This window comes from Bombina bombina, chromosome 3 (genome assembly GCF_027579735.1).
Source record: "Bombina bombina isolate aBomBom1 chromosome 3, aBomBom1.pri, whole genome shotgun sequence".
Lineage (NCBI taxonomy): Eukaryota > Metazoa > Chordata > Amphibia > Anura > Bombinatoridae > Bombina > Bombina bombina.
Genome location: NC_069501.1, coordinates 972055438 through 972067454, shown reverse-complemented (window position 1 = coordinate 972067454; position 12017 = coordinate 972055438). Strand labels below are relative to the sequence as shown.

The 12017-nt window shown below is 38.7% G+C and overlaps 1 protein-coding gene across 1 annotated transcript; it reads left to right on the top strand.

Moving 5' to 3' along the window:
• The first annotated feature begins 9229 nt into the window (after positions 1-9229).
• On the top strand, positions 9230-11155 carry LOC128652001 (T-complex protein 1 subunit delta). Its single transcript, XM_053704950.1, has one exon. The coding sequence runs from the start codon at positions 9369-9371 to the stop codon at positions 11016-11018; it is 1650 nt and encodes a 549-aa protein (XP_053560925.1). The 5' UTR covers positions 9230-9368; the 3' UTR covers positions 11019-11155.
• Positions 11156-12017: the final 862 nt, after the last annotated feature.

Genomic DNA, 12017 nt, shown 5'->3' with positions numbered 1-12017 from the left:
ATAGAAACCCTGAAGACACCACTAATTACAGACCAATATCATTATTAAATTCTGATCTGAAGATCCTGGGCAAAATTCTATCTAAAAGAATAAATTCCATAATTCAAGATCTGATACATACGGACCAGGTTGGTTTTGTCCCGTCACGTGAAGCACGGGACAACACCATAAGAGCGCTCCTTCTAGCCTCCCATGCCCAACATAATAAAATTAAATCAGTCTTTATCACAGTCGATGCTGAGAAGGCTTTCGACCGTATAAACTGGAGCTTTCTTAAGGCCACATTAAAATCTTTTGGCTTTGGTGAGAAAATGATAAATAGAATCTTTAGTTTATACTCTTCACCGTCAGCTAGAGTGAGAGTCAATGGTGCCCTCTCGGATCCCTTTCAAATTACCAATGGTACCCGACAGGGCTGCCCATTGTCCCCATTACTTTTTATACTATCTATGGAGGTCCTAGCATCTCATGTCAGAATGAACCAAAATATCACAGGAATCCCAATTGGCCCTCACGATTTTAAAATTGCCCTATATGCAGATGACTTGCTGTTTTCACTGACCTCACCGAGTACTACAATACCTGTCCTTCTAGAAACACTCAAAAAATTTGGTAACTTTTCTAATTTTTCTATAAACCTTCAAAAATCTGAAATCCTGAATATCTCCATGGATCCCATTGATTTTCAACAACTAGCACAAGCTTGCCCCCTCAAATTACAACCTGAATCAGTTAAATACTTAGGTATTGTCCTCTCCCCCAATTATACTACATTATTTGAAAAAAATTATAGACCCTTACTACAAAACATACAAAAAGACCTCTCAATGTGGTCGGACAGACCTTTATCTTGGTGGGGGAGGATTCAATCCATAAAAATGACCACTTTGCCCAGGATTCTTTATATCTTACAAACTATCCCCATTTCTCTTCCCAACAGTTACATATCCCAACTACAATCTATAATTAATACCTTTATATGGGGAACACTGAAACCTCGGATAAATAGAAATACATTATATAGGAACACTGACATGGGGGGGCTAGGCCTACCAAATATTAGAAAATATTACATAGCGGTCACTCTACAGAGAGTTCTGGACTGGCATGGCTCTACGGACAATAAGGCCTGGGTGTCCATAGACTCACATTTGTTACAGATCCCAAAGGTGGGAGCGGTTTGTTGGGTGCCGGGGGAACTCAGACCAATACAATGCAAGACACTACCTATACATAGGCATCTTTTCCATACATGGGACCTGATCAGATCTACTAATAAAGACATTACTCATCTTCGCTCACCTCTCTTCCCAATCCCCCAGAATGCAGAATTAGTAGGGGGACTAGACAACAAATTTCGCAGAACTCAGGAATGGGATTATACATGGCCTCTGGCCAAGTTTGTAGAAAATGGGAAATTAATAAGCACAGATAAATTTATTGAATTGTGTGGGGGACGTCCTGGGAACTGGCTAAAACATGCACAACTTTCACACTATATAGCATCCTCCCCACACAAAGAAGACCTCCTGAGATCACCCACACCTTTTGAATCACTATGCTTACAGAATAAAACAATTTGTCACCCTTTGTCGCTGTCCCACAGGCTGCTACAAACCCATGACAACGCATTACTCCCTACATTCACAATCAAATGGCAACAAGACTTACACTTAGAATTGGACAAGATAGAGTGGAGAAATATTTTTCACAAAACACGTAAATCATCTACCTTGCCACAAATCTTAGAATTAAATTATAAAGTTCTTACAAGATGGTATTTGACCCCCACTCGCCTACATTCAATTTACCCCGAGGCATCCAGGATGTGTTGGAGAGGCTGTGGAGGTCATGGTTCTTTAATTCACATATGGTGGCAATGCCCTAAGATAACACCTCTATGGCAATCAATAGAATCCTTTCTTAAGAAAATCCTCTCACAGCACTTTTCACTAACCCCAAGAATAGCATTATTAAATGACCTCCCCAAAGTTAAATGTAGATTGAGATCCCTCCTTATACAGATCTGCCTTAATGCCGCAAAATCATTAATAGCCAGACACTGGAAGAGTCTCATAACCCCCTCAAAAGACATGTGGATGGACAGAGTAGATGAACTCCTAGACCTAGAGGAATACGGCCACCATAAAAATAATTCTCGTATATCATTCCCGGAGATCAAATTTTTATGGGATGAATACACATGCAGATCATAACATACCACTTATACTTGACCTTATAGGAACCAACCGCTGGACATGCCTGGATCGCCCCCCCCCTCCCACCGGGGGCACCCTTTCCCCCTCCTCCGCTCCCGCTCTCTCCCTTTCTCTTACTATTCCTTTCACCTCTCTCCTCCATTTCTCACTCCTCTTTTCATCTCCCTCTTCTTCTCGACCTTCTTCTCTTCTTGTTTTGCATCCTGAAGCTGATTTGCCTGAGAAATGTCCTGTATGGAGTCTGTTTATGTCTCCCCACACTATAGTGATGCTACATATAAAATACTCTATTATGCAGAGGGGAGTCGGTTGGAGTATGGGAAATGAGATATAGAACTTTTTACTCCAGGAAGAGAAATGGACTTCTTTCAGCTGGATTGTAGCTTCCATAAGTATTTCGTTAAGTGAACAAAGTTGTTTATGTTTATTTTTACAAGTTTAATTGTTTGTATAAGTTTATATTAGAAAAAATGCACACAAAAAGACTAGAAAGTAACCTTAACCTGTGTAATATGACACCAACTACCCTTTGTACAAGATGTAACAAGACAACCTTTGGTGTTTGTTTAACATTTATTGTATGTGATCTTTCTTCAATAAATATAAAAAAGATACAGGGGTACTCACAAACATAATCTCAGTCAATATGAGGTATCGTTAATGCATGAAACAATTAAGCAGAAGTACAAATCCTCAGCTTGTGTGTATAACGTAAAAGAGTCCTCAGTGTAAATCAATTATCCACACAGTACATATTTACTTAAAACCTTATGTTCTGTAAAAACATCAGCAGCCGCTTTCAACACCTTAAAAGAGTCTGACGCGTTTCAAAGTTATGACAAACTTTTTCATTTTATACACATTTTTTGATGTGCCTTTATTCTGTTTATTGAAATCTATTCCATATCTTACATTTTTGGATTCTCTATATATGACACGGTCTATAGTCTAAATCTAGTTTAATTACGTGATACATTTGTGTATTCGAGGAGACGGGGTGATACACACACACCCAGCTCATGTATATGTTACCATTTTTGTACACCAGTTGTATCCAATGCCAGTAATCATACTGAATCATTGCATCAATAATTACAAATTTTATACTTTTAGAGTGAATTACACACATTGGAGGTCTAGCGCTGTGCAGTATACTATCACTTTTTTCAATAATATATATATATATATATATATATATATATATACAAATTATTGGGGAGTAGGATAATATAGTTTATGGAAAATACACGTGGGTGAAGACCCTGATGCACACATAGATTCACTATTTTAAAAGAGAGAAACACGAAGAGGACACAGTAGTGTCCTCTCCAAAGAAAGACAGGGATTTCAGCACTCCAGAAATTTAACTCTTTAATAAGAGATATCTATAAAGTATCAAAATTATATATGTAAAAGTTGGTGCTCCCTACCCCAGCGCAACCTGATCAGAGGCCGGGTCCCCTAAATCAAACCACACATAGATAGTTGATAAATTAATTTTATTACAAGTGCGAATAAAAAATCAAGTGTTTAAAAATATAAAAAACACATAGAAAAAGCTGGCCAGCTCACAATGGTTGCTTACGATGGGGGGTGGAACTGCCGTTGGTGTGGAACGTCACTTTTGCACAGCTGGGAATCAAGCCTCGATTTGTTTGCTCGATGCAAATGTCAAACACAGCTTTGGAACCATATTAGCCGTAAATACAGTCTGGGAATCCCCATAAGAAGCAAGTTGTTGTATAAGGACGTAACAGAGAGCTGACTATCCAGGAACCACTTGATAAGTATCCTTGGACTATCGAGTCTAACTTTCTAAATGGAACACACTCCTTGGGAAACCAAGTGACAGAGTGATCTCTGTTTGCAACAGTTCTACTACATGTTGCAATGAAGTATAAGTAACTTTTCCATATGTCCTTCTTTTGCCTGCTTGATCCATTTTATGCTAATGGTTCATATTTGCTGTGATTACGCTAGTAGTATTTTATGGACATAGATCCCATATATGGTTTACTATGGTAGCTGTAACCTTTTACTATATTGGTGCTATCCTCTGGTAAGGGTGTTGTCCATTAATACGAAAGTGTAAAAATAAGCCTTACGTGTCATTACAACTTACATGTATTTTACTGCTTATATTTAGAAGTATTTGGCATAGATTCTCAGGTATTTACCTCATGATAACATATTTCCAAACAGTTTGGGTTATCCTCTGAGAGAGGTGTTGCCAATACTTGTTGCTGCCTTCTTAGTTATTTTGCTTGGATCCCCTCCTACATCCATGGTAGCTGATTCCTATGTATTCACAGGGCTACCCATTGGCTTGGGGTGTTGCTTAATAACTTTGCTATAACTATATTTAAGGTTACTATTATTGCATCGTAAGCAACCATTGTGAGCTGGCCAGCTTTTTCTATGTGTTTTTCATATTTTTAAACACTTGATTTTTTATTCGCACTTGTAATAAAATTCATTTATCAACTATCTATGGCCTAGATTTGGAGTTTGGCGGTAGCCGTGAAAACCAGCGTTAGAGGCTCCTAACGCTGGTTTTAGGCTACCGCCGGTATTTGGAGTCAGTCAAAAAAGGGTCTAACGCTCACTTTTCAGCCGCAACTTTTCCATACCGCAGATCCCCTTACGTCAATTGCGTATCCTATCTTTTCAATGGGATCTTTCTAAATCCGGTATTTAGAGTCGTGGCTGAAGTGAGCGTTAGAATTCTAACGACAAAACTCCAGCCGCAGAAAAAAGTCAGTAGTTAAGAGCTTTCTGGGCTAACGCCGGTTCATAAAGCTCTTAACTACTGTGCTCTGAAGTACACTAACACCCATAAACTACCTATGTACCCTTAAACCGGGGTCCCCCCACATCGCCGCCACTCAATTAATTTTTTTTAACCCCTAATCTGCCGACCGCCACCTACGTTATCCTTATGTACCCCTAATCTGCTGCCCCTAACACCGCCGACCCCTATATTTATTAACCCCTAATCTGCCCCCCACAACGTCGCCGCCAGCTACCTACACTTATTAACCCCTAATCTGCCGAGCGGATCTCACCGCTACTATAATAAAGTTATTAACCCCTAATCCGCCTCACTCCCGCCTCAATAACCCTATAATAAATAGTATTAACCCCTAATCTGCCCTCCCTAACATCGCCGACACCTAACTTCAATTATTAACCCCTAATCTGCCGACCAAATCTCGCCGCTATTCTAATAAATGGATTAACCCCTAAAGCTAAGTCTAACCCTAACACTAACACCCCCCTAAATTAAATATAATTTAAATCTAACGAAATAAATTAACTCTTATTAAATAAATTATTCCTATTTAAAGCTAAATACTTACCTGTAAAATAAATCCTAATATAGCTACAATATAAATTATAATTATATTATAGCTATTTTAGGATTAATATTTATTTTACAGGTAACTTTGTAATTATTTTAACCAGGTACAATAGCTATTAAATAGTTAAGAACTATTTAATAGCTAAAATAGTTAAAATAATTACAAAATTACCTGTAAAATAAATCCTAACCCAAGTTACAATTAAACCTAACACTACACTATCAATAAATTAATTAAATAAAATACCTACAATTACCTACAATTAAACCTAACACTACACTATCAATACATTAATTAAATACAATATCTACAAATAAATACAATTAAACCTAACACTACACTATCAATACATTAATTAAATACAATATCTACAAATAAATACAATTAAATAAACTAACTAAAGTACAAAAAATAAAAAAGAACTAAGTTACAAAAAATAAAAAAATATTTACAAACATATGAAAAATATTACAACAATTTTAAACTAATTACACCTACTCTAAGCCCCCTAATAAAATAACAAAGCCCCCCAAAATAAAAAATGCCCTACGCTATTCTAAATTACTAAAGTTCAAAGCTCTTTTACCTTACCAGCCCTGAACAGGGCCCTTTGCGGGGCATGCCCCAAAGAATTCAGCTCTTTTGCCTGTAAAAAAAAACATACAATACCCCCCCCAACATTACAACCCACCACCCACATACCCCTAATCTAACCCAAACCCCCCTTACATAAACCTAACACTAAGCCACTGAAGATCTTCCTACCTTGTCTTCACCATGCCAGGTATGACCGTCCATTCCAGGCTCCGATATCTTCATCTAAGCCCAAGCGGGGGCTAGACATCCATCATCCGACGGCTGAAGAAGTCCAGAAGAGGCTCCAAAGTCTTCATCCTATCCGGGAAGAAGAGTAGATCCGGACCGGCAACCATATTCTTCCAAGCGGCATCTTCTATCTTCATCCGATGAGGACCGGCTCCATCTTGAAGACATCCACCGCGGACCCATCTTCTTCCGATGACGACTTCCCGACGAATGACGGTTCCTTTAAGGGACGTCATCCAAGATGACGTCCCTTGAATTCCAATTGGCTGATAGGATTCTATCAGCCAATCGGAATTAAGGTAGGAAAATTCTGATTGGCTGATGGAATCAGCCAATCAGATTGAGCTCGCATTCTATTGAATGATCGGAACAGCCAATAGAATGCGAGCTCAATCTGATTGGCTGATTGAATCGGCCAATCGGATTGAACTTGATTCTGATTGGCTGATTCCATCAGCCAATCAGAATTTTCCTACCTTAATTCCGATTGGCTGATAGAATCCTATCAGCCAATCGGAATTCGAGGGACGCCATCTTGGATGACGTCCCTTAAAGGAACGTCATTCGTCGGGAAGTCGTCGTCGGAAGAAGATGGGTCCGCGGTGGATGTCTTCAAGATGGAGCCGGTCATCATCGGATGAAGATAGAAGATGCCGCTTTGAAGAAGATGGTTGCCGGTCCGGATCTACTCTTCTTCCCGGATAGGATGAAGACTTTGGAGCCTCTTCTGGACTTCTTCAGCCGTCGGATGATGGATGTCTAGCCCCCGCTTGGGCTTAGATGAAGATATCGGAGGCTGGAACGGACGGTCATACCTGGCATGGTGAAGACAAGGTAGGAAGATCTTCAGGGGCTTAGTTTTAGGTTTATTTAAGGGGGGTTTGGGTTAGATTAGGGGTATGTGGGTGGTGGGTTGTAATGTTGGGGGGGGTATTGTATGTTTTTTTTTAAAGGCAAAAGAGCTGAATTCTTTGGGGCATGCCCCGCAAAGGGCCCTGTTCAGGGCTGGTAAGGTAAAAGAGCTTTGAACTTTAGTAATTTAGAATAGGGTAGGGCATTTTTTATTTTGGGGGGCTTTGTTATTTTATTAGGGGGCTTAGAGTAGGTGTAATTAGTTTAAAATTGTTGTAATATTTTTCTTATGTTTGTAAATATTTTTTTATTTTTTGTAACTTGGCTCTTTTTTATTTTTTATACTTTAGTTAGTTTATTTAATTGTATTTATTTGTAGATATTGTATTTAATTAATGTATTGATAGTGTAGTGTTAGGTTTAATTGTAGGTAATTGTAGGTATTTTATTTAATTAATTTATTGATAGTGTAGTGTTAGGTTTAATTGTAACTTAGGTTAGGATTTATTTTACAGTTAATTTTGTAATTATTTTAACTATTTTAGCTATTAAATAGTTCTTAACTATTTAATAGCTATTGTACCTGGTTAAAATAAATACAAAGTTACCTGTAAAATAAATATTAATCCTAAAATAGCTATAATATAATTATAATTTATATTGTAGCTATATTAGGATTTATTTTACAGGTAAGTATTTAGCTTTAAATAGGAATAATTTATTTAATAAGAGTTAATTAATTTCGTTAGATTTAAATTATATTTAAGTTAGGGGGGTGTTAGTGTTAGGGTTAGACTTAGCTTTAGGGGTTAATACATTTATTAGAATAGCGGTGAGCTCCAGTCGGCAGATTAGGGGTTAATGTTTTAAGTTAGGTGTCGGCGATGTTAGGGAGGGCAGATTAGGGGTTAATACTATTTATTATAGGGTTAGTGAGGCGGATTAGGGGTTAATAACTTTATTATAATAGTGGTGCGGGGGTTAATAAGTGTAGGCAGGTGGAGGCGACGTTGTGGGGGGCAGATTAGGGGTTAATAAATATAATATAGGGGTCAGCGGTGTTAGGGGCAGCAGATTAGGGGTACATAGGGATAATGTAAGTAGCGGCGGTTTACGGAGCGGCAGATTAGGGGTTAAAAATAATATGCAGGGGTCAGCGATAGCGGGGGCGGCAGAATAGGGGTTAATAAGTGTAAGGTTAGGGGTGGTTAGACTCGGGGTTCATGTTAGGGTGTTAGGTGCAGACGTAGGAAGTGTTTCCCCATAGCAAACAATGGGGCTGCGTTAGGAGCTGAACGTGGCTTTTTTGCAGGTGTTAGGTTTTTTTTCAGCTCAAACAGCCCCATTGTTTCCTAAGGGGGAATCGTGCACAAGCACGTTTTTGAGGCTGGCCGCATCCGTAAGCAACTCTGGTATCGAGAGTTGAAGTTGCGTTAAATATGCTCTACGCTCCTTTTTTGGAGCCTAACGCAGCCATTCTGTGGACTCTCAATATCAGAGTTATTTTAAAGGTGCGGCCAGAAAAAAGCCAGCGTTAGCTACGCGGGTCTTTACCGACAAAACTCTAAATCTAGCCGTATGTATGGTTTGATTTAGGGGACCCGGCCGCTGATCAGGTTGCGCTGGGGTAGGGAGCACCAACTTTTACATATATAATTTTGATACTTTATAGATATCTCTTATTAAAGAGTTAAATTTCTAGAGTGCTGAAATCCCTGTCTTTCTTTGGAGAGGACACTACTGTGTCCTCTTCGTGTTTCTCTCTTTTAAAATAGTGAATCTATATATATATAATATATCAGGGTTCAACATTTTCACTTGCCCTGTGCAAGTAGAAAATTAACTGGGACGAGTAGGGAGAATGCTAAATCTTGCCTATACACTGTGCAAAATGATCACCATATGTATATATTTGTAATATTTGTATTAAAAGTACTTAATTTGTTGGTTTAAAATAAAATAATATCCTCTAACCGGCGTTTTGTTCTGGAAGCTTCAGGCGCCGTGTTTCCCCTGCGCCTTATAGTATCTTCTGTCATCCTCTATCCTCCGACCACCCAACCACGGCTGACATCTTTCGTAGGGGACTACTCAATTTCAACTAAACAAAATGCCGGATATTTCCGCACCCAAAGTATCAGCGGCGGCGCCAGGTGGGGGACGATCAGGAGGTGTCGGGAACGCCAGCAACAAGATTAAGGGCGCTTACCAGGATCGGGATAAACCAGCACAAATCCGATTTAGTAATATTTCTGCTGGCAAAGCTGTTGCTGATGCAGTTAGAACAAGCCTTGGACCTAAGGGCATGGATAAAATGATCCAAGACGGCAAAGGGGATGTAACAATTACAAATGATGGTGCTACCATTTTGAAACAAATGCAGGTTCTGCACCCAGCAGCTAGAATGTTAGTTGAACTTTCTAAAGCTCAAGACATTGAAGCAGGAGATGGAACTACATCTGTTGTGGTTATTGCTGGAGCCCTTTTGGATGCTTGTTCCAAGCTCCTACAGAAAGGAATTCATCCCACTACCATTTCTGAGTCATTCCAGTTGGCTGTGGAAAAAGGAGTAGAAATTTTAAACAATATGGCACAGCCTGTTGAACTAAGTGACCACGAAACACTACTAAACAGTGCATCGACATCACTGAACTCAAAAGTTGTGTCTCAGTATTCTACTTTACTAGCCCCAATGAGTGTTGAAGCCGTAATGAAAGTGATTGATCCATTGACTGCTACCGGGGTTGATCTCAGAGACATAAAAATTGTAAAGAAACTTGGTGGAACCATTGATGATTGTGAATTGGTTGATGGCCTGGTACTAACTCAGAAAGTTGAAAATACTGGAGTAACTAGAGTTGAAAAAGCAAAGATTGGTCTAATACAGTTTTGCTTGTCTGCTCCAAAAACAGATATGGACAATCAGATTGTTGTTTCAGACTATGCTCAGATGGACAGAGTTTTGCGTGAGGAACGAGCCTACATCCTTAACCTTGTAAAACAGATCAAGAAGTCTGGCTGTAATGTTCTTCTTATTCAGAAATCTATTTTAAGGGATGCCCTTAGTGACCTGGCTTTACATTTCCTGAACAAGATGAAAATAATGGTGATTAAAGATATTGAGAGAGAAGACATTGAGTTTGTTTGCAAGACTATTGGCACAAAACCAATTGCTCACATAGACCAGTTTACTCCGGACATGCTGGCATCTGCAGAAATGGCTGAAGAAGTTAGCCTGAATGGGTCTGGAAAACTTGTAAAGATTACAGGTTGTGCAAACCCTGGAAAAACGGTTAATATTGTTGTTCGTGGCTCAAATAAATTGGTGATTGAAGAAGCTGAGCGCTCTATTCATGATGCTCTTTGTGTGATTCGCTGCTTAGTAAAGAAAAGGGCTCTGATTGCTGGAGGAGGTGCCCCTGAGATTGAATTATCCCTGCGATTGAATGAATATGCTAGAACTTTAAGTGGCATGGAATCCTACTGTATTCGAGCTTTTGCTGATGCTTTGGAAGTTATTCCCTCCACGCTAGCTGAAAATGCAGGCCTGCACCCCATATCTACTGTAACAGAGCTGAGAAATAGACATGCGCTGGGTGAAAAAACAGCTGGTATTAACATACGGAAGGGTGGCATTTCTAATATTTTGGAAGAGCTTGTTGTTCAGCCGTTGTTAGTGTCTATCTGCTCTCTAACATTGGCCACAGAGACCGTGCGCAGTATTCTGAAGATTGATGACGTGGTCAACACACGATCCTAAGTGAAGATGTGAGAAATATAAATTCTTATTTCATTTCAACACTGTGGCAACATCTGTAAGCAACTCAAAGCTGGCGGTCAATGAAGTGTTCTGTCTATGCTGTTGTCAGCACTTAATTTAATAAAATTGTTACGTTACGTTTTGCAGTAAAAAAATAAATAAAAAATAAATAAAAATAAAATAATATGAAAAATTACTGCACAATAAGGTGTTTCACAATTACTAAACATAAGCAAAGAGGGGGTGGGGTAGTAGGTGGGGTGTGGGCAGGTGATGGGTAGGATCAGAAGTGGCGAGTGACATTTTGGCCTTGCTAGTAGCTTAGTACTTGAAATTTTGAGCCATGTATAAATAAATATATATATATATATAATCATTTAAATTGCTTTTTTTTATTATTGAGGTTAGAAGAGATAACATAACAGACGAGTACACCCAAGGGCATTACAAAATTCACATGAATGGACAAATCAATGATACATCATTAAATATAATATTCCAATATAACACTGATCCATATATAAAGCCCTTGAACTACTACATGAAACAACCCTCACATTTTCTAATCATATTACGATTGATTATCCCCTATAAGAAGATCTACATTTGTGATTAAAAGAGTTCCCCGGGTACTTGACATTGGCCTCTCTTGGACTCCTTAGAGTATAAAACAAAGACTAATGCAGAATAATAGTTGAAAAAATAAGAAAGTGACACTCTTCAACCCAGTTAAACTACAGCGCACTAGAAACAATTGGATATATAACCTCTGGAAATGGCACCAATAATATAATAGAGTTAACACCTAAAGGAAAAAGAACAACTCAACTATGGACCACTCAAAATTTCTAAATTTAAGGGAGGGATTACAGAAATGGCTTCTTTTGGATCCTAGAAACATAATGGTACATGGATCTAGCTAAACGTGTAAACAGGCATCATTATAAAGTAGAAGTAGAAGCCACTGACTGCACTATTACAAACATTAAATATCCCTCA